Here is a 26,133-nt window from a genome sequence, read left to right on the forward strand (position 1 = left end):
TGCGGGAGGCAGCGGATTCGAGGAGCAGGGGGCTGGGGAAGCAGGAAGGAAAAGAAAGCTCTTCCTAGTGCTGGAGGGTGGAATTGGAACAATCGTAATTAAGGCTTCGTTCTAACAATAGGAAGGGAGCCACACTGCGCCAGTGTCAAACACGGCACTGCGCTCCTCTCCATTGTGGGGGTGCTTAATAAAGCAGCCCGCCCCTCATTACGGCTTGGTGGTGACAGCCCTCCCAGGCAGGCAGGGAGGCGGGGGCTGCTGTGGCTGAATCCCCAGCCAGACTGCCATCTCTTCCTGCCCTGGGCGGGGGCACACATGCAACCCAGAGCCCCTGTGTCCTGGTCCAGCCCACAGCACAGCAACTGCAGGCTCCCAGCCAGGAGCCCCGAGGCAGAGCAGAATCTGGGGCAGTTTGGTGAGGTTTGGAGAGCGAGTTCCAGCACACGGAGGACACACCCAGTCCTGCCTGATGGGTCCTCCCTCACTCAGGCCTCAGCTTCCCTATTTGTGAGTCGTAAAAAACTCCATCCCTGGTCCCTCACTCCACCCAGGCTACTAGGAAGAGGAGGAAGAGAAAGCATCTCAAGAACCACCAGCTCTTTGAAAACACAAAGGGGAGCATAAGAAATGCATAAAACACAGGATGTCAGAGCCCAGAAGGATCTTAAACAAGAGGTGGTCCAAGCCTACCATTGTACAGATGTGAAAACTTAGGCCCAGAGAGGGGAAGTAACTTGTCAAGGGTCACACAGCCAGTTAGCAACTGCTGGGGCGTGAACCCAGGGCTCTGGGACCATCTGCTGCTCTTTCTCACGCCTCCACCTGGATCCCAGGTGCAATTGAAGAGTTAACTGGCACACATGCTACATGAAAAGCGGGACTCCGCACTTCTACTGTAGAAACGGGGAGGGGAGAAAACCTAACGTGGCTGGGCCCCCCAGGATTTCACAGGCTGCCGGAGGAGTGTCTGGCCTGCCCCGTCCACCCAACCCCAACAAGGTGCAAGGAGCCTCCATCCTTGAGGAGGAGAGCAAACAAATCAGCAATGCTGAGGGTCCTGTCAATCCCCCTCCCACAGCTCCTGATTCAGACCCGCAGCTCTCAGTGCAACATGCACTTTTCACACAGATGCCCCTCCTCCCATCAGGCAGGCGGAGAGGGGCTCGAGGCAGAGGGGAGGGGAGGGACAGGCCTGCACCGCTCTCTCTGGCTGCCATAAATGGTAACAAATCAAGCACCTGTGCGCTCAGCTCTGCTGACTGCATCCACATCCCTTCCCCCAGCCTCCACCTCCCGAGGGTCCCCACCCCCTCCCCAGCGGGCCCCCTGGCCTTCAGGGCCCAGTCAGGACGCGTGCCCTAAATGGCTCAGACATCACAGAGCTCTTGCCCAGGGCCCAGGCTATCAGCCTAACAAGCTGTCATTCTAATTTGGGTCCGATGAGCTCTTGCCCACAGTCGGGGAGGCCTCCCTTCAGTAGGCGGGGGACACCGTCGGGCCTTGAAACACACATGACCCCCCAGAGAGAATCTTGCTCAAGCACAGAAGGCTCGGGAGGGTCCCGCCAGCAGCTGCACTTTCCTTAGATCCCCCTGCAAAGGGACATCAGGGTCTGTGGGCCAGGCCACCTTCAGCTGTTCTCCAAAGCCGCCACCTGCAGTCTCTACTGCCGCCGGCTACGATGGGCTGCGCCACGGCAGCAAGTCCTTGCCCATCACACTCTGGTTCCAACCCTATGCATCAGCCCTTTCTCCGGCTTCCCACATCACCTTACGTTTCCGGCCCCCACATCCTCCACGCTGCTTTTGCCCGCCACGTCCTCCATGCTGCCCCCACCCCGCCCCCCATTCAGAACCTTCTCATGACTGTCCTCCTGCCCTGCCCTCTCCCCGGCTGTACACCGCCCATCCTCTGGGTCCTGGAGCCCTGTCCTCTCTGGCCCTCAGCTATGCCCCGAGACCTGCCTCCCCCATCAAGCCTGCCCTGCTCACAAGACAGACCGCAGGGGCTGGACATGGACACGCTGACACCGCCCACCAGGGTCAGGAGAGCACCCGGCTCTGTCCCCGGACACGGCAGGCACTCAACACGTGGTCCCCTCCACCCCTGAGAGGCTCCTACAGGCGGGCAGGCACCCTGTGGAGGACCACCTCCTCCTCCACACTCATCTCCTTCCTAGGGTCCTGCTCTGGGTTCACACCCTGCTGGCCTCAAGCCCCCTTCTCACGTGTCTCCCCCTCATTCAGCCCGGCCTGGAGGTTAGGAAACCAGGGCTCATCACTGAGGACACATTTGGGGGAATCCAGGGACTTGGCACTGAGGAAGGTCAGGCAGGGCAGGGCTGGAGAGAGCAATGCTGGGGGCATGCATACCCTGGAGCATTGGCTGGCCGGGCCTCTGGCCCAGTGGCAGTCACTGGGAGGGGTGTGGCAAGGGACTGACTGACTAGGATCCAGGAGTGCGGTTTGCTGGAGATGCCCCAAAGGAACACCTACCCAAGCAACTCGGACACACGTGGATGGCACAGCCAGGCGCTGGACACACAGAGGAGCACCCAGGCTGCCCGTCTCACGCACGGAGCCAGTCGGGGTGGCCGTGCAAACAGAACCAAAGCTGCTGGACGGGGCGGCAGCGGCTCCACCCCCTGGGTCTCACCTCCCCACCTGCTCCTGCCCTCTACCTCCAGGAGGTGGGGAAGGTACATCTCAACAGATGAGCGAATCCCAACAGTAGCAGGGGGGATGGGGACACTTCCTCTACCACTTTGCCCTCCCCTTCTTTTGGTATCAGCACCCATTTTTCTTCAGGGAGTTCTCCTCCCCAGTGCAGATGGCGTTGTCCCATCAGCCAGAGTGCTCTGCTCACCCCTGCCCAAGAGTGCGCTCGTGACCGGCCAGATGCTCTCCCAGGGAGGCCAACTCTTGAGCAGTGAGACCCAAGGGCCAAAACAGCAGGAGCTGACACATCCTGACAGAGTCAGCGGGGCCAACCTCCCCATCAGCTCCTGGGGCCGGACCCCCGCAGTGCCCTGGCCCCTGGCCTGTGGGTGGTCTGCTGCTTAGCCTTCCCTCCTAGCCTGTGAGCTCACCTTGTATCCTTCATAGATACCAAAAGACCCACAGAGAGAAAAACAGGGGTGCAGGTATGCAGAGAAGGGGAAAGAAAGCCAGGCCGGCCAAATCAAGAGATGTCTGCTCAAGTGATTTGCCCCCAAATGCCAACTGACACTGCTGGGAATTGCTCACAGACAGAGAGATAAACGGGGAGATATATCCTGTGCTCCTAAGTTAGCTATGCCTGGTGTGTGGTGCTTGCAATCTGGGAGCCTCAGCTTGTCCAGAATCCATCTAGAACATGGGATGCTTAGATGACGATGTGAGCTTATACCCAAAGTCACATACACTTGGAAGGAATCTCACTAAATGTACATGTTCATATATGCATAAAAGATATACGCACATATTTCCATTATAAATGTGTTTTAAATGTTTATATGGCCACACACACATATATGTTTATATGTAAATACTGCATTAGGTTTGCACACACACATATATACACATATCTGGGGGCCGGGGGGTGGAAGCTCTGAGAACATACAATTTGAGTACCTCGGGGAAGATGCAAGTGCAGGACCAGACCAGTGGAAGACGAGGACATTTTAAATACCCTCAAGGGGACTTCCCTGGTGGTCCAGTGGTTAGGACTCCATGCATCCACTGCAGGGGGCATGGGTTCGATCCCTGGTTGGGGAACTAAGATCCCCACAAGCCGCACGGTGCAGACAAAAAAAAAAAAGAAAATTTGTGAAAACCCTCGGGAACTTGCCCCTCCCTCTGTGCTATCACTGCACCGTCACACAGAGACAGACACACCCTGGCCGTCCCCTGACCCCACCCCTTCTGCTTCTACTCCAGACCACGGGGTCCTGCGCTGTCACTTCTGAAAGGGCCTTCCCTGCCCTGGGGGAGGACAGCAGCTGATGGGAGACACACCTGCCCCCACCTGACTCAAGCACAGGCCACGTGGACCCCTGGCCAGGCAGCAGGAACCGAGCAGGGTTTGGTTTTGGGGTTCCCTCGGCTCTGTTTCCCCCAGAGGAGAATCTAACCCTACTTCCCCTCTTTCCCTGTTCCTTTCACAGCCTCCTCTCACTCACCCCTCACACCACAACCACCCCTGGCAAAGGATGGAGAATCAAAAGTCTGCACTTAGCAGAAAATGTGTAAGACCCTCGCGGAGAACACTAGAGGCCTGATACATGGAGTAAACCACGTCCGTGCACAGAAATGCACGAGAACACAATTTATATTCACGAATGCAAACACAAAGACGGCAATTCTCCCCAAGCTGATCAACAGATTCAGTAAAAGGTCAATCAAGATACGGCCGTGGCGGCGGGGTGGGGTTGATTGATTGATTTTTGGTGAAACTAGACAAACTGGTTCCAAAACTTACACAAAAGAACAAAGGGCCAAGAACAGCCCAAACATTCTTGAAAAGCCTAAGATGAGGGGACTTGCCCTACCACTTATGGAGACTTGCTATAAAGTGGTGGTAATTCAGACAGTGTAGCACAGGGAAAGGTGCACCGTAGCCACCAGTGGTAGAGAGGGGGGTCTGGCCAGTCAGAGGGGCGGGCGTGGCTCAGGCAGCTGATGTCATAAGGGGAGAGAGGAATCGGAGCCCTGCTCACGTCACACACAGATACACATTCCAGATCTACGAAGCACTTAAACATGAAAAGTAAAGCTTTCAGAAATAAATATAGGGACTCGTCGTTGATCGCGCACTCATTCATTCAAAAATTCATGAAGGCCTATTATATTGTGACAAGCACTGTCCTATTACCAGGGACATAAAGATGTCCCTGAGATGTCATGTATTTCTTAAATAATACATAAAAAGTACAATCTCACAAAGAAAAGAGACTGACAAGTTTGACTACATTAATTTAAAGAATTTGTTTATCAAAAGATCTGTGAAGACAGTGAAAAGACAAGCTACAAACCGGAAGCTGTAAGCTGCATTTGTGGTACACTTAGAAGACAACAGATAAGTATCCAGAACATAAATAAAACTCCTAAAAACTAGTAGGAAAAAGCAAACAACTCAATGGGGAAATGGACGAAAACATCAACGGGCATTCACGGAAGAGAAAAGAACGGCTGATAAACCTATGAAGATGTTCACTAGGAATCAGAGAAATGCAAATTTAAAACATAACACAGCATCTTACACCCACTGTATGGGAGAATGCCCAAAACTTTCCATTTTCAATTGCCATTCCACTGGAGGAAATGTCAATCGATGCTTCCATTTTGGAAAACAATCTGTCATTCTCCAATAAAGCGGAAATGCAAGTGTGTATCCTAAAACTCAACAATGTTCCCTAAAGCAGCTCTCCAAGTGTGGTCCAAGGATGGGTTCAGTGCTGAGGAACTTTGCAGCAATTTGACAAGGTCAGAACATTCAAGTGCACGATCAGTGAGTTCGGGAATGCAGGGGGCTTACTTGTGGTTGGAGCTGGGTACCGGTCACGCACGGCAGAGCCCCATCCAAGGACTGGAAAGAAAAGAGCTGCTCTTTCAGAGACACTTTCAGAAGTGCTGCCATAGAGACGCTCTTGCATATGTGCACCAGGAGGCTTGTTCAAGAACGTCCCCAGAAGCATGTTTGCAAAGAAGGAAATAACCCAAATGTCATCACCAGAAGAATACCGCGCCACACACGCATGTAACGGAACCCCATGGAGCGGCAGAAAGAAACACACTAACATCACACGTGTCAACATGGATGAATCAATAAACGTAACGCTGAATTTTTTAAAATTCAGAATGCTTCCATCTATCAAAAGTTTAAAAACAATCCAAGCCAAAAGACATGGTGTTCAAGGATGCCTACACATGCGGGGAAACTGTAAAGAAATATACTTAACACGAAATGTAAGGAGAATGGTTATCTCTAGGCAGGATGCTGGGGCGAGCCCAGGGAGGACTACATGGAGGCTTCGCAGGTACAGATGATGTTTCATTCCTTAAACTACGTGGTGGGCACCTGTTCATCACATACATCTTTACTATATGAATTTAGATGTGATATATTCTATAATTTGAAAAAAAGTTTTAAGCAACCATTTTTCTGGTTAGCAAAGTGACCTCGAGGCCCTAGTTGCCTGTCTTTTGTCAGCTCAGGTCACAGCCAAGCTGCCCAGTGGAGCCCAACCCTGGGCATGAACCAACAGCCATGACCTGCCCTTGGAGCACCCAGGGCAGAGGGCCATGGGACCCTGCCATGTGACCACAGGCCCAGCTGGCCCAACTCACGGCACCAGGAACAAAGAGAGGCAGGGGAGGGCGTGGCCTGACTGGGGAGGTCAGAGGAAAGGGGGTAGTGTGGCATGGCAGCTGTAGGCCCTGGGGTCCGAGACCCCGCCCTTCCCCACTGCCTTCCACTCCATCCTCCGTTCCCACAGAGCCGCCTCCCCATCTCTACCATGTACCCCTGAGACCAGAGGACATCCAGAACTCTCCCCAGCCTAATGAGACATCTGGGACTCCGTCCAGGCTCCAAAGCTCTGCCTGGCACGATCACGCCAGCCCTGGGCACCTGACTCACTGTTGGGGGGCTCCCTGGGGGGCCATGCTCTCACCGCAGGAGGGTGGTGACAACACCTGCAACCACAGGTCACTGAGTCCGACGTGCCAGTAACCCCCTAAGTAGGGATCTGTGTAACCCACACACCACCCCACCTGGGCCCCCGGTACAGCCCCACAGGACAGGTGATACTGTCACGTGAGGAAGCCCAGGTACCAGGAGGGGCAGGAATCCTTCACAACACAGGCTTCTTTCCTGGGGACTCTGAGTCAGTGGGTTACAGGTTGAGAGGCACGGCCTCTGTCCGTGTGCAAAGCTGCCTGGATGATATGAACCTACACCCTAGGGAAGAGCCCCAGAGCAGACAGCAAGCCCCTTGAAGGTAGTCATCCCCCACCTGCACCTAACACGGCCTCCTGCATGGTACTGAGCTGCCCAACACGAGGGAGAGGATTTGAAACCCTGAGGCCTTCCCGTCCAGGGCCTTCTGCAGGCTTTCGGGGGCCCTGTCAGGGCCCAAGGGAAGAGAGCAGAGCCCATGAGAATGGAAACACAGACCGACCATGTTAAAAGAGATTTCAGGTCCCCTGAGGTCCCAGGGCTGGGGGAGGAAGAGCAGGGGGTGAGAGCCCCATCTCCACCCACGCCGCTCTCCCGCCCCGCCACGTGCCATCTGTAACATCCCTGCCCCAACTCCCCACCACTGCTGCTGGCAGATTAGCTTTCAAATGTGAGCAGGGACAAAGCTGGCTCAGAAGACTTAACTCTACCCGACGGGTTTACCTCGGCCTCAAAGCTTCCTAACTGGAAATACGTAAGCGTGCACATCGCAGCCGGAGGGTGCAGCCGGGTGTCTCCATAAGCTGGATTACCGACGGCAACAGCTTGCAGCCTCAGCAGCACAGCAAGACCTGTCATGGTGGTCACTGCCCGGAAAAGCAAAACATCCCTTTCCGCAGAGCCCTGGGGACAAGCCCAAGAGCATCCCCAGCACCTTGTCCTCAGAATCCGGGCCAAACTCACCAGCTCAGGAGGCCGCCCTCCACTGGCACTGCCAGGCTGATACCACCCTTCGTCTCGCTGTGTTCGGCCCATTTCACACGTGCAGGAAGCTCAGTCTGGCTCACCCTTCTCCCTGGCCCAGAGCCCCATCCTCATCTATCCAGCAAACTCCTATCCATCCTTCAAAATCCAGCTGTCACTGTCATTTCTATATCTCGTCACTAGTAAGCAATATTAATTACTCTACTAAGAAGCTCTATTGAGCACTTACTGCCCAGAACTGTAATTATCTGTTTATGCGCCTGACTCCTCCAGGGGACCTGGCTCACAGCAGGTGCTCCATAAATGCACGCAGGGCACACTTGCCACAGAGCACCCACTCAGCCCTTTCCATAGAAGAAACAGAAGAGACATAATTCACTAATTCTTTTTTCCAATATCAGATACTCATGAAAGAAACAGGCTGCTTTTCCCTCTCTTTTATTCCTGACGGACACAAACATTTTAGAGGGAGTCAGACAGCCACAGTACAGTGTGGGGGAAGGGAAGGACGGGTCCAGTCAGGCCCCCAGGACAGATGCCGGGTCCAGGCCTGCTGCTGCCCCGGCCCAGAACGCTGGGAAGGGGAAGGAGCGCCCGGGGGAGGACGGGCCAGGTGGCCTCTCCACGCGCGACTTCCTGGCCCGGGAAAGCTGATCCACCCGATGCAAGCCCAGCCAGCCGGTCCCCAGCGCTGCAGGCTCCTGCGCACGCAGCGGGCATTCAGGAAATAGCTGTGGCATGAGTGAACGGGCTCGATTGGGACCCCACCGCCCAGTAAGCCCCACAGCCCGCCGCCAAGTTCAGCCAAGGGCAGCCAGGCGCACGGAGGCAGAGGAGGGCGAGGCCCCATCCTCCAGGGAGGCCTGTGGCGTTTCCTGTTCTCCTCAGCTCAGCAGGATGAGGGACAGGCCTGGAGCCCTTTCCCCACCACGGTGACAGCACTGCCCTGTTTCAGCAGGACTCTCTCTTCTCTACCCTCCGCCTCCCCACCCCCTCTCGACTGACACCAATGCTGGCTCCGACATGATTTAAAAATAGATATCAAGGCAAGGAAGTTTAATTTTTAATGCTTTGGAAAGGAAGCGAACACAGAGCCGGCATTCCCTCACGGCCACGTTCCTGGGTCTCAGGGCGTCAGCCCCCCTCCCCCAGCAGAGCCAGGCCTGACCCGCCCCAAGGATCAGGATCCACATGTAGCTGCCCTCCGGGGAGCCTCTAGATGCCTCTTGCTGCTCAGCTTGGCCTGTATCTCCTGTCCAGACCCTGTTCTAACCTCTCAGCCCACTCTCGTCTTCCATTCCCAGACAGAAGGCAGCCCACACAATCAGGACGCCCCCGGCTACCCAGCCCAGCCTGTACCCAGACCCTGTCCTGGGCATCACGGACCACAGGGCAGCCACGGCACCCACGGGTGACCAGGCCAGCACCGAACGCATGCCTCAGGGGTGGCTGGAGAGCCGGGACCAAGCTTCCAGCACCCAGAGGGCAAGTAAACACCTCGAGGGGGCTGAGCCGCAAAGGCTGGCCCCACTCAGGGGAGGTTAATCAGGGCACCCGCCCGGCACCGGGCCCAGGCAGCCCTGCGCCAACCTTTCTCCTGCGCTGGCAGGCACCGTGAATGCTGCCTCCTTGGCTAATTGGCCTTTATTAAGGGAGCAATCCACAAGGAATAGACTTTCCAGCGGGGCCGGAATGTCACTGCTCCGCCAGCCGTGATTTAAAGTGATGGGACAGCTCTGCTGGCAAGCATGAAAAGTGACCATTATCTTGAGTGGCAATCACACTGGCAACTGCATCCCTACCCCCAACCCCCTACCCCACATCAGACAGGAAGTCGGTTGGGTTGGGTTGGGTTGGGAGGAGCTGGGCTGGGATCATGACCCACTGTACCGAGAAGAGGAAGAGGTCCCCGGCACTCAGAGCATTTTGTGCCTTCCTGGAAGGGCTTAGATTCGCTTAATCTCTGCCTGGAGTATTCCACCAGATGGTCCCGGGAGGACTGAGACATGGGGCTGAGATGAAGAGAGATCCCTGGGGTGGTTGGATTACTGGTGGACAGACCCCTGGGGATGAGGAACCTTCTGTCCCGGCTCATTTCCTATCCACCCAGGAGTCAGCAGTCCATTGAGGACCCGGTGGGGCATGCACCGGCAAAAAGAAGACGGGACCCATTCAGGCAGGCTGACCTCTACCCCACCATCTATATCAGGCCCTCAGAAATGCTGCCCTGGGCGCCAACCTGGCTAGCACCAGCTGGCTCTAGGCAGCGGTGCCAGGGGCAGACCTGGACACCACCCCCTCCCCCACAGACAGGCGCTCAGCAGCCCACAAGGCACCTGCCCTTTCCTCAGAAGGAGGAGGAGGCAGCCAGCGCACAGCTCCACCTCCATCCTGCCCCCGGTGATGTCACCCAGGCCCTCACCAATACCAATACCCTAGAAGCTCCACCCAGTGGCGAGGAATCAGGCCCGCTCATGCCTGCAAAGGGGCTGCAGTGTGAGACAGCTGCGCCTCTCCTGGCAGTGGGACTCCTCCCAGCGGGCTCCCAGGCAGCAGGAGGTGTGGCCACAGCGGTGGGCTTGGAGATCGACCAGGTAGGCTTCAGGATCTATGCGAAGATCTCTATCTACTGATTGCAGGCCTCAGGTTCAACTCTAATGCCTCAGAGAAGCCTCCTTTTGGGCTCTGAGCCATGAGACTAGAAAGTGACAGCTACTTAATTCCTAACAATTGCTCTGGATCCCAGAGGGCACGGCTGTGACCAGCCCTGCACACCTCCTCACCCCCACCCTCTCACTCACGTCTGTCCTTGCCTCCCTAGTGCCCTGGAAAGCAGAGCACACCCGGGAAAGCAGAGGTCCTGCCCCATCACAACCCCACCCGCCTTCGCTCTTTCTCTTCTGAGTTCGCTCTTCCCTCCGCTGCTCCTCCCATCTCAGGCCCAAGGACCTCCCGCAGGAAGCCTTTGCTGGGGCACAGGGACCCACATGCCCAAATCCTGGCTACCCCTGCTCCTCTACCTCCAGGAAGCGCAGTGGCAAACGCTCTCACACACAAGCACCCGTTTCTCTTCTGCTGAATCTTCCATCTCTCCTAAGGTCTAGGCCTTACTTCCATCATCTCATACGCTACTAGCATGAAGGAACTGGGTCTTTGAGACTCAAAATTTTCCCCAGCTCATAGCATGTCGTGGGAATTCTGAAAATATTAAGTAGCCAGAAAACTCAGAGACTAGGAGAGAGTGAGTCCTTGCCTGGTAAGAGAGAGGGAGGTAAGTACCTTCTTATTAGGAAGAGTAAGTTCTCTTACTATAACCAAAAAGGAAGGCCATTCCACTGACCGGCTCATTCACCACAGGAAGATAGAAAGTCGCTTGTCACCCCACCGCTAAGGTGCTAGGAAAGCCTTCATCACTGGCAAGTTTGAGAACTTCTCTTTCCTATCAAGTGGGATTTGGGAATCTCTACCACACGTGTGAATTTACCGCTATGACCCTCCATTCATTCGCTCACAAACACACAGCCAGTACCTTCTAAGTGCAGGGCACAGACGGCCGTGTGTGCAGAGGTCCCTAAACTCCTGGAGAAAAGAGGCACATGCAATTATACCTACTCTGGCCAGCAGGTGGCGGGGTGGGGGTGGGGAGGACCACAGTTGAGTGGGAGGTACTGGCCAGGGCACCCGAGCACCCCAGGACGGTCTTTCTAGTAAGAGTGGGGCAAGGCAGAAAGGCAGAAAGGTAGGTGGAGACTGTGAACAAGGACAGAGATGGAAGTCGTGCACTGTGAACAGGCAGCATTCATGGAAACTCGCAGATACCAGAGAAACACACACCAGTGCTTGGCTGACCTGATGCTGGCAAACGAGCCAGGGGACCAGAAGCACTTGCCCAAAGGCAGCCACAGGATCATTCTTGACATTCCAACAGATCTGCCCTGGTTTCCACAAAGCCCTCACCGCAGGACAGCAGTGGCCAGAGGACCCCAGACCTGGGGAAATCCTACTCAAATGATCTAAGATCAGGCTCCTCAGAAGAGAAGGGAAGGGGTTCCCTCCCCAGACAGAAGGCAAGGAGGCAGGATATCCCATAACTAAGGAGGCAAGGCTGTGAGGGAGACCATCATGACCGCCCCCTCCCACCCCCCCATTGGACTAGAAAGGAAACCCAGTCCTTACGGAAAAAGTGATTCGCCCAAGGTCACACAAAGAGCTAACGCAGAACCAAGGCCAGAGTCCAGTCTTCTCCCTGACCAGACCTGAGCTCTCGCCTTCCATGGGAAAAGTCACTCCACCCATACACACTCACAAAACTTTTGCAGTTAAAGTGGTCAGTTCACACAGGCGCTGAACACCAAAGCACACGGTGCCCAGCCCAGCGCACTGAGTGACTCTCCTGCCCCCGTGCTCCTCCTGGACCGTGGGCAGCTGACGGCCTCCACAAGGCAGGAGGACAGCCCTGGGGCAGAGCCAAACATCTGTGCTGACTACGCCTGGGCTCCAGAGAAGAAAGGCGGAGGCAGAAGCTGGGACGAAGGAAGAGTTAGATGTGAATTTAAGAAGTTTTCAAATCCGCCTAACTAGTAGTTCCCGTGCACAGGCGCTCACAGGGACATGAGAATAACAGGGGGCTGAGTGCAATTCTGAGCTGCCCCACCCACAGACACCTTCCCTAGGACATCACCTCTCACCAAGGATGGGGTGCTCCCTTTGTCCCTTCCAGTCTCTGGGCTCCATGGCGGGAGCACATGGCCAGCCCGCTCCCTGCCCAGTCCACTGCAATCCCTCAAAAGCAGCTGCCGCCACCCGATGGCAGCATCCCTCCCACGCCCTCCCTCTCCACACAAGCCCTAACTCGGGGGCAGAGCTGCAGGCCAAGGCAGCGGGTCCCTTGGCCTGGGACAGGGGCTCCTCCTCCTTGTCCTGGGATTTACTGAAAGGAGTGGGAAGTCGTGACCTCTACCACTCCCCCATCTCATGCCCATAAAATGCTGCAGGCTGTGTTCGGGCACATTCAGGAGGAATACAAGAAGAAACTCGGAAAACCATCTGCACTTCTGCCTGAATTCAACTCAAGGTTACAGCTGTTAAAAATTCCGACCCCACACCTATTTCTGCACATTTCCCAGTTGGAGGCACGGTTTCCTACAGGGAGAGGAAGCGGAGGCAAACTTCAGCAGCCTTCTAGGAGTAGAACAAGTCTCTCCTGGAAGACAGGCAAGTTGCTGCCTCCACTCAGCCACCAAGGAGGGAGAAAGGAAGAGAAAGATGCATGAAGCGGGGCGGGGAGGAGGGACCGTTTTTTAAAAGCCACTTACCGTTGTACAGAGAGCAGAGCAATGCAGCTCGGAAGAGGAGGGTATCGTGCTTAAGCAGAGAGGAGGCCAAGGAGAGATCCTCGGAAAGACTTACCCAGAATATCAGATTGAAGAGGAACATCATATACTTCAAGCAGCAGAGGCAGCCCCTGGCCATGTTGCACTTCTTAAATTCTAGGAGGAAAACAAAGGACAGGTCCAGGTAAAACACCACGTACTTGCTGCCTTTGGGCGCATTGTACTTGTCGGTCTTCACGCCAGCCTCGGCGCGGCTCTGGCCACGGGAGCCCGCGGTGCCGTAGAAGGCGCCGGCCGTGAAGCCGCGGCCGAACGGGCGGCCCGACGTGGACGGCTTGGCAAAGTCCGAGTCCTTGCTGTCCAAAGATGGACTCCGGTGGATCGAAGAATCCTCGCTACTCGACTTCTCCATGCTCGCGTCGCTCCCGGGGGGCGCGGGGGGCGGGGGGCATCGCTCCCAGAGTGGCACGGAGGTGGCGCCCGAGTCGGGCGCGGGCTGCGGGCGGGTCGGAGGAGCCTCGCACGCCCCCGCTCAGTCCCGGGGCGCACTGCCGGCCGTACCCCGCGCTGGGGGGCCGGCGCCCCGCTCCCCGCCGGCCGGCCGGGGAGGGCTCTGCGGCGCGGCGCGGCTCCACGCGCGCTCTCGGGGAACCCGCTGGCCTGCGTAACTTAGCGTCTTTGGGGAGGCTGCGATTTGATTTCTCGTTCCAGAGCGTCAGCTCGCCTCCTCGGCGCACCGCCGCTCCACGCGAGGCACCGGGGCGCCGGGCTCCGGGCTCCGGGGCACACCTCTCCCAGTCCTAGCCTGGCCCGGCCCTGCCACTTTGCGGGCGCCCGCCTCCCCTCGCCTCGCGACTTTGCGGAGCTGCCCCGGGGCCTGGGCTGCCCGGGCGCGCGGCGGGCAGTGCCGAGGGATCCGCCGCAGCTGCAACCGCTGGGCTCCCCCTGCGAAATCCCGGCCCGACTCCCGACTCCGAAATCGCGGGAGCCCCCTCCCCGGCCCTCGGCCCCGCCCCCTGGTTTGCATTCGGCCAATGAGCGCGAGGTCTGCGGGGGGCAGCCTCCCTCCCGGATGACACCACAGCTTTAATAGGATTAGCGTTCTGCCTGGTGCCTACACCAGTTCGCCGCGAGTCTCGCTAAATGTCAAGGGCTCCGGAGCCGGGGTGAACCAGAACCTTCATCGCAAGGCGCTGGCCTCTTCCAGGGGAAAGAAAGGGGCGGGAGGGGAGGGAATGGCTGGAGGTACCACGACCCAAGGAAACCAGAGGAAAGGGCTTGGGAAGACTGGAGGGGAAAGAAGCGCGGCCACTGTCGAGCTGACGGCCGCCCCCTGTGCCCACGGGACCTGTCCGACCCAGGCACACGGTCTGCTGGCTACACACACACAGGCGCGCGCGTCTGCACACGTGGGTCTGGCTAGGGCGCATGGGGAGAGGGGACCGCAGGGGAGGCGCGAGGTGTGGGAAAGGCGCTCGCGACCCGTGCCTCCCGCCCCGCCTCCTTCGTGCGCGCGCGCACCCGCGGCTCCGAAGGCTCCTGCAGCTGCGCGAGCCACCCGCCCCCCACTCTTGCCCAGCGCTCCGGGAGGGGCCCCAACACAGCTGAGAAGAGCAGGTAGCCCAGGTAGGGTCCTGCCTTGCCCTTCCGAATCCTGCTTTGCCAAGGATGATGTCGGAGTGCACTGGGATACTGGCGCTCCGGGAGGGTTGGTCAGGGCACAGCACCAAGAATGCTTTCGCTAGGGACTTGGGGGCATCCAGGAGAAGCCCTTCATCCTGCTGTGAAATACACCTGCGTCCTGGGCTTGTGCAGAGGCCTGCTCTGCCCAGTTGGCAAATAAAGAAGACCAGAAGACCGGGGGGCGGGGGGGGAGGGACACACGGGACCTCTGCCACCAGTGAGAGGGTGCTCAGAGCCCCAGAGCAGCGCCACATCGCCCCTGGCCCTGCATCCCACACCTAACACCGCGCTCTGCCGCCGGGAGGCGCTGGGCAGGGCAGCTGGATGGGGTACGAGTGTGAAAATGTCCTCCCAGGATCCCATCAGACACTTACTCTACGCCTGCTCTATGCTGAGCATGCCGGGCCCTGAGAGAAACAGTTATGAGATGTGCTACTCCCTGCCCTTCAGATACATAATATCTAGCCAGGAAGACAGAAGGACATTAATCAGCGAGGTCATGGGCAGGAACAGAGCTACCACACCCGCTATGGCCGAGGGGGACATTCATTCCGACCAGACCCTCATCACAGATGTTCTGCAGGGCGGTAAGCTGCTGAGTCTGCACCTCAGGGCTGGAGGCAGGCCTGCATCCCCGGGGTGCGGGCGCTCATTTTGAGGGCAGCCCAGCTTCTTTAAAGGGACCAACAGCAATGCTACTATTCTGAGCCCCTTCCCCACTCATATGGCAGTCCAACAACGAAACCCAGTGTGTATCACAGCCACGGCACCTTGCTGTCCCCTGCTTGGGCACAGCAGTCCCATGGGTGCTGTCCACACATGAGGGACAGATGTCCCGCTGGCTGCTGGCAGACCCCACGGCCACCCGACTGGAATGGCTAATGCCTCTTGTCCTCTTCAGCCTGGACCGGCTCCTGAGGGCTCACGGCTGCCACTTCGTTCTCACCACATCACTTTGATGCAGGAGAGATCATACCAGCTGGACTGAGAGTCAGGAGACCTGTTTTTCACTCTGAGCTCAGCTGTGAGCTGTGTGATCAGGATGAGATAGTTTGCCTTTATGAGGTGCCATCTCCTTTTTAAAATGGGATTCTCAGAGCCCACCCCCTAGAGGAACCTATGTGAGAACCGTCTGAGTATGCCGAGTGCTGAGCCAATACCACAGGCTGTCACTAGTAGTCTCAGATGTGGACTTGGAGTCAGCAAGGGCCTCCCAGGCTGGCCCCCTCTGCCATCTAATTTCTTTTCATCTCTCTCTTCTCCCCAACTCACACTTTGTTCCATGAGAACAGCCTCCCCACTGCCCTGCACCATTCCACCCTCATTTCTGATTGTACGTGGATTTGTGCCAGTAACCATTTCCTCAGCAACTGAGGCCCTGGGGGGCCAGGGTGCAGGACAACAGGCAGGTAGGAGAGGAAGAGGGGCCACCCAGTGAAACCACTCTGCTCTGCTCCCTCCTGGCCATGCTCGCCAAAAGGGCACTGAAGTCCCACTCCTCGGCCCATCAACAAAGCCCCGGTGAGGTCTCATAAGGGCTCCCAGCTTAGTCACGATCAGAAGCATAAGAGCAACTCTGATTTACACGTCCCCAGCGTATCCCAGGCACCAAGTGTCACCCACAGTAACTCACGGACTCCTCAGGGCAGCCCCACAAGATACGTATGGTTGTTATCACCATTTTACAGATAAGGAAACTGATTTCAAAGCCCATGTTCTTTACTCTCTTGGGCTCTAAACCTAGTTCCTGCCCTTGGGAATCTGCCAGTCTAACAGACAGAATCTAAAAACATAACAGGGAGCCTGATGAGAGGCCATTAGCAGAAGGAGCTGAGTAGGGGGCAAAGGAGAGAGGGGTGGCCGGGGTAGTGCTGCTGGACTCGTCCTCAGCAAAGGGGAGTCCCCCAGGAGATGGCCCTGCATTCTCTTACAGAGGGCTGGAAGAGGGAAGGGGTGCAGGGAGAAGGTAGTCTGCAACCAGGAAGTGAGTCCCTGAAAGGAGGCAGGTCGGGCAAAGCCCGGAGACCAGCCATGGGCAGGCGGTTTCAGACAGTGGCATCGTCCTCCGCTGCCACACAAACAGACCACGCATGCATAATAGGCTCATCGCAGGCGGGACACTGATGGGGATGCCAGGAGAGACAAAGATGAGCAAGACACGGCCATGGCCCCAAGGAGCTCACGATATAGTGAACAGACCAGCCTTCCACCCAACTCCAGACCATCCCTAGAGAAGCCCACAGCACAGTGACAGAGCACCATGTGCCATGATAGGACGGCATGGAGCTGGGGTGTGGCCTCCCCTTGGAGAAGGGCTCGCTGGAGTGGGCATGGCAGAGAGAGAGGAGGGGGGAGGGCACAGCTAGGGGACCTTCAGGGGCAGTGAAGAGACGGGGCCTTGGGGAGGAGGGGTCACAGTGAGCTACCTGCGAGGCCTCACGTGACACACGAAGAGACTGGTCTTCCTCTCAGGGCTTCCAAGCAGTGGGGCACGTGACAGAATCGGGGCCCTAGGAAGCCGGGCCGGGCAGAGCATGGGGAGGCAAGGTCAGCTGCTGTGCTGCCTCAGTTTCTTAGACTTTGGGTGCAGAAAGAAGCACCAGAGAGATAAGGTGACGTGAGACTTCATCTCTCCCCCTTCCTGGTCCTCATCCACTCGCAGGGCTCAGGAGAGCCAGAAGGTACAGACTGCCCTTGAGGATCTCGGAGCATGTGAACAAGGCAGAGTTGCCTTTTCTTTCCTTTTTTTTTTTTTTAAACAACAAAAAAAAGTAGGCAGATACAGAATTTCCAGAGGGAAGGAAGAGACGTGAATACGTGAAATCAACATGCAACATCTCTGCTGCCTGGCAGACGGGGAGATGTGGGCTTCAGAGTAAATGCCAAGCTCTTGGCCTCTCCCTGCATTTCTCAGGCCTTTAGGCTCTCGCCCACCTAAACACAGAGGACAGGCCACACAGACACCCTTTCGGTCCTGCACTGTGTCTCTGTGTCTGACAACATGTGAGGCTCGTGAGGCATCCTGGACCTCTGACGCTCAGGCGGGGCAGCCTCACCAGAATCCAGGTGAGACAGAGGGGCACTTGATGTCCGGGAGGGCCACCATCATAGGAGAAGGAGCCTTATGGACCTCACCCTGATTTTTAAACTCCCAAATTGGGATCCTCTTCGGCAATACAGAAAATGCTTTGATTGCTAAGCAAACCGTTTACCGATGGTGCCAAAAGGGAAGAACGGTGGATAACGGATGAATAGATAAAGATGTGGTGTGTATATGATGGAACACAACTCAGACACGAAACAGATGAAACCCTGCCATTAGCGACAACGTGGATGGACCTCACGGGTTAAGTGAAATAAGTCAGATGGAGAAAGACAGATACCATATGAGCTCATTCATATGTGGGATATTAAATACATTAAAAAACCCTAACCAAACCAAACCAAACATGCAGATACAGAGAACAGAGGCGTGGTTACCAGAGGAGGAAGGGGACAGCTGTAGGGTGATGGCTGGAAACCACACCCTTGGTAGTAAGCACACTGTAGAGTATACAGAAGTCAAAATATGATGTTGTACACATGAAACTTATATGATGTTATAAATCAATGTCGCTTCAATAAATTTTAAAAAGAAAGAGGGGTGGGGGAGAAGGATGGAGCAGTCCCTAGCAGGGGTCACGCCCCAGGACGTTAGCGAGAAGATTGACTCCGCAGGGGGAGGCGAGGAGGGTCCGGGGCAAGGGCGGGCCTCCTATTTGCCGTAGAAATTAAACAGCTCCAGGGCCACGAGTCACCAGACTTGGCCAGGATTCACCAAGGACGGTGACGATGGTAAGAGGGCTGGGGTAGAAACGAACTGAAGGTCATTGTGTTTGTTTGCTATTTGCTTAGTTTCTGACACCAGTAAGGAAAACAAAGAACCAGGTCTGGCGGCAGTGGGAGGGTCGCCCTTAGAAGGAGGGCTCAATTGCTCAGGACCTTCTACCAAGGGCAGCACCTCCTTCCCCGGGGAAAGGCTTGCCCCTCCTCCTCCAGGCCCCCAGCTCTCTGTCCGGACAAATTAGGTTGCCCACCTGCCCCTGGTCTGGCCACTGGGCTTCTCAAAGGAGGCAGAGGCTGTGTCTTAACAATTTCCTCAGCCCCAGTGCCCAGCCCGGTGACCACCTCAGGGCAGGTGGAGGGCGGGGAAACCCACCAGGCCTAGGCCCTGAGTTCTCCCCACGGACCACCCAGGAGCCCAAGTTCACTAACCAGAGGTGGGGGACCCAAGGTGGAAGTGTAGGGGGTCGTTCCTGGGAAGCAAGCTATCGAGGGCACCGGGACCCGGTGTGAGGGCCGTGCCATCAGCGGCCACTCACAGCCACGTCCCCAGCACGTGGCCCAGCCCGGGACAGATGGACAAATGGACAGAGAGGTAAACACACAAACTTACGGAGCAGAGGGGAAGCGTCGGGACATGTAGGAGGTGAAAAGGAGAAAACAGAGGACAGAGCTCCTCCAGGCCCTCCCCGCTCTGGGTGGCCAGTCTGGTGGAAAAACCCATGTCCAGCCCTGAGTCCCTCGTGGACCCGTGCAACCTCCGTCATTCCATCACACCTCAAGGCCCAAGAGGTGGAGGCCACTGCTGCCTACACCGGTGAAGAGATCTTGGCCGTGTGTCCGCACCCCCAAGGGACCGGAGAGCACGCGATGCGGATGCTTAGCTCAGCTCCGAGGAACCAGGGTCACAGCTCCAGGCCAGCCATACCGCTCCTGGCAGGCTCGCCGGGAGGCTTCTGGATCGAGGAACCAGGCGAGGTGGGGAGGGGTCGTCACAAAGCCAACCCACTCGGCACAACCCCGCCCGCCCTTAAGTGTGGGCCGGCAGGGCCCGGGCCGGGGAGAGAGGACAGCATGTGCTCAGACGCCTGTAGGGACTGCAGTTTGTACCCACCAACCGCCGACCACAGAGAGCAATGTCCTGCAAACTCCGGGCTTTGGGACTGGACAGATCTGTGCCCAGACCCCACCTGCAGCGAGTCACCCGCGTGCTGGCTGACCTGGAATGGCCACCTGCCTGCTCTGTATCTCCGTTTCCCCACCCGTACGGTGGAGGTGATGACACACAACCCCCAAGCAGTGTGCAAAAAAACAGAGACTAAAGGTTAGGAATGTGATGCACAAAGCAGTGTCGGACGCAGAGCGTGCAGTGAATTGAGACACCATTATCACTATCAACAAGCATAATTATTATAGTAAACACAGTCCCAGTCCCCATCTAATCATGAGGTGACTGAACAGAGAAAGATACAAGACAGCAGATAATCGATACAAAACATTCTCTGGCTCAAATTCTAAGGGCAAGTGCTGGCAGGTCCTCCTAGAGGCCGGTGGGGGGGGCCGGGCTCCTTCCCTCGGCCACTCCTGCCTTCACCAGCCCATCTGCTCCAGTCAGGGCAGGTGGAGGGTGAGGAAACCCACCCGCCATCCACAGGTTTACAACACCTAAAGGTTTACCTGGGCCTGACCTGCCTTCTGAGCCCCGAGCTCACGTACCCAAACCCTGCTTGGCGTCCCCACGTGGCTGTCTCGAGGCAGCTCCCATTTCCCATGCCCCAGAAGGACTGACCTTGCCCCAGCCCTGCTCCCCTGGCAGCAGCCCTGCTTCTCAATAAACAGCCTAAACACCCATCCCATTGCTCATGTCAGAGGCCCAAGATTCATCCCGACTCCTCACTGTCACTGGCCCCCGCCTCCAATCAAACACAAGTCCCACCCAATGAGCAGCCTTCTCCTTCTCACCGGCTCCACGGGAGCTGCCCTGGTCCAGCTCCATCAGCACCTTAGCCAGGGCTCTCGTTCCCACTTCTGCCAGAGGCCACTTCTCCAGGGAGCAGCCACCCCATCTTCTCACTCACTTCGTTCTTTTACCGCCCTCAGTGGCTTCTGTTTTGCTGAGGTTATGGTCGTGTGTGTGTGTGTGTGTGTGTGTGTGTGTGTGTGTGTTGTATCTGCTGTTCTGTTTTTCTATTACAATCCATATTCCTCAAGCCACCTTGGAGGTCCGGCAAGACTGGCCGCTGCCCACCTCTCCAGCCCATGATGTTCCAACCAGTGAACCCTCAGAGCCCACCCTCGAGCCTTTGCCCCTGCTGTTCCCTTTGCCTGGAATGCTCTTCCTCAACCCACCGCCCGATGTAGTTCTCACCCCTGAGCTCTTGTGAGTTCTTCACAACAGTCTGTTCTGGTTTTCTGCACCTCCTCACCCACCCCATCTAAATTAAAGCCTGAATTCTCAGAGCTCCACTTCCCTCTCTCACAGCACTTGTCTGTTTGGAAGCCCATGTTTACTTGAGTGACAGTTTGCTGTCTGGTTCTCCTACTGGACCATAAACCCCAAGACAACGCCTGACCAGCAGTGGGACCAATGAACAAATGAGAATGGAGCTCAGAGGAGGGGGAGCACAGAAATGAGGGGGCCAGCATGACCAGGAAGGGCTTCCTGGGTCACCTGAGGAACAAAGCTTCAGGATGCCAATCAACTGTGTGGCCTCTAGTTCCTCAACTACAGAACATGAAGTTTGCACCAGCTGCTTCTCCAAGGCCCCATCCAGCCCTGAAATTCCCACCTAGTGAAATGGGACCTAACTTGTTTCTTGGGAAATGGGCAGGACTGGCCAGGGCAGGAGGAAGCGCGTCTTGATGGGAAAAGGCTGGAAGAAGCCAGAGGGAGAAGAGTGCCCAGGACACCTGGAGAGGACACATCCACATGTCCAGCCAAAGTGAGACTTCCCGGAAAGTGGACTGGAAAGGGAGGTGGGAGCGGAGTAGAAGTGACCCTGGATGAGGACCTCCCTGGTGGTCCAGTGGTTAGCACTCCATGCTTTCACTGCGGGGGGCTGCAGGTTTGATCCCTGGTTGGGGAACTAAGATGCTGCATGCTGCAGGGCGCGACCAAAAAAAAAAAAAAGAAAAGAGAAGGAAATGACCCTGAATGCCAGGTGCTTCCCCCACCTCCTGCCGGCTCCATCTCTGGCACCTTACCTGGCTAACCTCCCACCAGAACAGACCTCCCGCATCTTCCTCGCCCCCAGCCTCGGCACTTGCCACTCCTCCTGCCCGGACCTCCCTCCCCGCACCCTGACCGTGCTGACATCCACAGCCAAGCTGGGTTCTGCTCAGAGCACCAACACACCTAGGAGCGGCCCACCATGGAGCTGCCTGATCACCGAGGTTCCGGCCCCAGACCGCGAGCCCCCTGAGGGCAAGGGCTGCGTCCTTCACTATTGTATCCCAGCCCTCGGCTCAGAGCTGGTGCCCAGCGCACAGGAGCTGTGAAATCACCGCTGAACATACGCTCGGAGAGGGCGGGCCTCGTGGGGGTCTCCAGCCAGGCCACAGCCACTCTTCAGAAGAATGGGCCTTGCCTTAGCGAAGGGAGTGAGGGTGGTCACGCCTCCTCTTTGAGCAGGTTTACAGGGTGGGGGCACAGGCTAGGGGCCCACTGCGGAGCTGTCCACCCTGGGCTCTCAGCCCCTTTATTCCAGGCAAGTCCCAAACGAGCACCATCTTTTACCCCAAGCCCAGTCGGCATCCCTGTCAGATGCCCCAGAAGGGTCTGCTGCGTGCGGCGGGCACACACCGTGCCACCCCCCTCCCGGACGCTGAGGAGCAATGACGTTCCAATGATTAGTGCCTATCAAGGAGGGCAGGCGGCTCGCAGAGGATGAGATAAGGCCAGGCCGCGGGCCCAGGGAAGTGTGATGAAGCCGAGGTTACTGCCATGCAGCAGTGGAACTTCCTGACCCAGCAGATTCAATATTCCTAAACCGCTCCATGGAGGGCACTGACTGGCCAGCCAGGAAGGCGCTCTCTGACCCAGCGGCCAGCCTGTGCAAGCGCCCACGCAGCTGGGACCCTCCCCTCTGATTCAGGAGCTGCTGCCCCCCATTCCCCCTCCCTCTCCACTGAGGCTGAACCACTGCAGGGAGAGCAGCGGGCACAGAACACTTGGAGATGTTCTAAAGAAGACAGAGAAAGGAACAGTGGCTGGGACCCCAACTGCTCTGATGCCATGGGGGAGGGGAGCCTGCACACGCCCCGCCCCCCCCGCCCCCCCAGCAGAGGAAAATGAGAGGCACGGAGGTGAATGGTGGGGAAGCCACACTTGGGCATCCCAGTTGGGTAGAACTAGGCTGTCTGAGGACTCAGAGGTCTCCGTGTGTGAAGCCACGTGGTCTCTGAAGCACTGGCCACCCTGTAAAGTGAGGCTGCCTTCCCTCTGCCCACTCAGGCTGCCCCACATCCAGGCGGCTGCCATTCAGGGTGCCTCCCACTGAGGAGGCCTCAGAGAAGCATCTTGTCCACCCCAGATCTGGAGGTGGTCTGCTGTTCGGGCTGCTGAAACTCTTAGGAAAGTTTCTTCCTGCAGTCTCTCTCTGGTTGCTCTGGCAGAGGGTCGTTCCTGCTGTAACCCGGTCACACACCATGGGAACCCAGACCTGCTTAACACCTGCCCCAGATGCAGACTGCACACACAGCCCTGAAAGCAGAGGCTCCTGCCAGCCTGGCTCCACCTCCTACCCACCCCAGTCCCCCCGCCCCAGTGAACCTTGCCACCGGCTGCCACATCACTGTTCTGAGACAGAGCCCTGGGGTGCCACGCTGCCCCTCTCGCTGGCTTGAAACCTCTGGCTCCCCCGGGATTTGACACAAGTACTCGAGCTTGGTGTTGTGACCTCCGGCGCTCTGTTCTATCAGTCCCTGGCCTGTGCCCTCGCTCCCAGCAGCTGGAGCTCCCCACTGCTCCCCACCGCACACCCCCACTCCTCTGTCCCTATCCTCGGGCTCTGCACTGCCCTCCACCCACCCCCACCTCTGCCTTCAGCAGATGGTTCAATGCTCGTCTCAGACACCACGTCCTCCATGAAGGACCACCCCCCCAAACTGAGAGCCCCTCTTCCTGTCCCTAACCTCTCTTCGGGGTGCTGGTTTCACTCTGCTTTGTATCAAGGTTGTTTGCATACATGTCTTCCTACAAGAAGCTCCCAAGGGGATGAGCTCACTGTGCTCCTCTTGCAAGGTCTGTGGTGGACATTTAAGAAATCTGAAGGGAAATTGACTGAACTCCTCACGCAATGCACACAGCCCTCAAGCCTCCCCCGCTTTCCCTACATGTACTCACCTTGGCCTGTGCACTGGACATCCCGCAACACCACCCTCAGCCTCCCAGTAGGTGCTCATCTTGCTAGATCACCATTTGTCCTCGCTCTGGAGGCCCTCTCTGGGGTCACCGGCCAGCTTCGGTCACCTCCTGAACCCTGGGGAGCTCAGATGTCCAGCCTGGAGCTCAGAGAATGTGGCCAGGCTCCGCGAGGCCCAGTGCATCTGGGTGACTGCGTGTCACTCATCCCCCAAGCTCCGGCCCCATGAGGCGCTTCCATGTCCCAGTTGGGCTGGGCGCCAGGGCACACCTGCTCTTCCCCTCCCCCATGCCGCTGCACTGCCGGAGGAAATGCCAGCCTGCAGCCTCGGCCGGGCAGGATGGACACAGCAGGGACAGGCCCTGAGCACCAGTGCTGCCCTTCCTCGCCCCACCCCGCATCCCTCCGTAGATGCCCGCTCGTCCTACTGGCCGCACAGGGCCCGCGTTCATTCTGCAGGGAATCAGGCCCAGGCTCAGCTCTGACACTTGCCATCTGTGTGGCCCGGACCAGAGACACACAGCTCTGGAGAAGCGCGCACATTTTTTGAATGAATGAATGAGCCTATTTCCATTTCTTCGTCTGCAGAGTGGGGTTAGGGGCGACTCCAGTGGGGCAGAGAGGCATTGCTGGGAAAGGGCTTTTTTACCAGATGGGCCGTCTATACCTCAGCGCGGTCCATCCACCACATGCACAACCAGCCAGCACATTCACGGGCTCCATACAAAGACCAAGGACGCGGACATTGATTACAGCCACTGAGACTCCCGGAGAACCCGCTGCCGGCCGCCCTGGGCTCACCGCGGAAGCTGTGACAGGGGAGCCTGCGTCCACCTGGGGGAAGAGCCGCAAACTGAAAGGGCAGCGGGAGCGCAAGCCAGGGTGGGCGGCGGGAACCAAGGGTGGGGATGCCTGGCCTGTCCGGGAAGGTTTCTCAGAGGAAGTGGGTGCGTGCTGGACTGTCACCCCCACTGGAGGGGGGCAGAGGAGGGGCCCCAGGTGCGGCACATCGAGTGCAAAGGCGTGATCATGGGGACTCGGCTGGTTCCAGGTGCGGGCCTCACCACACACGTGTGTGATACACAAGCAGGGTGGTCATCCCAGTCACACATGAGACTAGAAGACTTAGCAGAGGGCTACGCTAGTTAGTGGCAGAGTGAGTGGCAGTGAGGCCGGGGCTCCTCACTCGTAACAGAGATCTCTCCTTACACCAAGTGGTTCTGCCCGGGCCCCGTGCTGGACCCTGCTCTTGTGCATAGAAGGAGGTAGGAGAAGGAAAGAAGTGGGGCGAAAGGGTCCTCAGGATCACCCAGCCAGGAACAACAGAGAGGCCCCCTGTCCCTACCCCATGGGTGCTTGGAAATCCCGTGAAACGTGCCAGCACCACCTCGAGTCACCCCCCAGCCAACTCACCCTCCCTGCCCCTGCTCTGACATCATACAGTGTGAACACAGGTGGGGGGGCCAATGAAAGCAGGCAGAGGCCCCGCCCCCCGAAACTCCGGTCCAGGGAGAGTGGGGCTGACAGCCAGGGTGGGCTGCCCACGTTTAACAGACAGCTCTCTGGCGAAAAGCCATGAGTCAACGTGCGCTCCACTTTCCACGGCGTAAATACTCCCACCGCGGCCTGGGGCCATGTGCAGCACCTGGGGCCCCTCCTCTTCCCCCCTCCAGTGGGGGTGAGAGCCCAGCATGCACCTACTTCTAGCTCCTGATGGCCTAAGAGCCAGTGGGCAAATTCCCTGACGATTTACTAACAGGCTCTAGACCGCCAGTACCAGCAGCCTCAGGCACACCACTGCGGCAGCCCGGCTCCCTCCGCCCAGGAGAGACTCCAAGGTAAGGAGAAGAAGCCAGCACCCTGCTGGTCCTGGGGGGAGCATGTAGGGGGTAGGGACAGGAATGGAGGCTGGGCACGTCATGGGGAGGGTCTCCTGGGGTCCCCCACAGGAGGCCTAATGACCAGAGAAAGACTGCTGACATTAGCTCCTGTGCACCGTAAGTCAGCTCCCTGCATTGCTCAAAACCCTTTAACGCAGCAGTCCCCCACCTTTTTGGCACCAGGGACCGGTTTCATAGAAGACAGTTTTTCCGCCAGGTGGGGGGATGTTCAGGCAGTAATGTGAGCGATGGGAAGAGATGGGCGGGGCAGATGAAGCTGCGCTGGCCTGCCTGCTGCTCCCCTCCTGCTGTGCGGTCCGGTTCCTAACAGGCCGTGGCCCAGCACTGGTCCGTGGCCGGGGGTTTGGGGACCCCTGCTCTAATGGGGAGCTTCCCTGGCAGTCCAGTGGT

The 26,133-nt window shown here is 57.5% G+C and overlaps 1 protein-coding gene across 4 annotated transcripts in view; it reads right to left on the reverse strand.

The window, feature by feature from the left end:
- Positions 1 to 26,133, reverse strand: part of TSPAN9 (tetraspanin 9) — a 181,553-nt gene that overhangs the window by 64,538 nt on the left and 90,882 nt on the right. For 3 of the 4 annotated variants that reach the window (XM_057702427.1, XM_057702425.1, XM_057702426.1), the window contains one exon: positions 13,051 to 13,130. In XM_057702427.1, the coding sequence (XP_057558410.1) occupies positions 13,051 to 13,113 (63 nt within the window). In that variant the 5' untranslated portion in view covers positions 13,114 to 13,130. Of the gene's footprint in view, positions 1 to 13,050; positions 13,387 to 26,133 lie in introns of those variants that run through there. The other variant, XM_057702424.1, reaches the window with a different exon arrangement.

This window comes from Hippopotamus amphibius, chromosome 12 (assembly GCF_030028045.1).
Source record: "Hippopotamus amphibius kiboko isolate mHipAmp2 chromosome 12, mHipAmp2.hap2, whole genome shotgun sequence".
In the NCBI taxonomy this organism is placed as follows: domain Eukaryota; kingdom Metazoa; phylum Chordata; class Mammalia; order Artiodactyla; family Hippopotamidae; genus Hippopotamus; species Hippopotamus amphibius.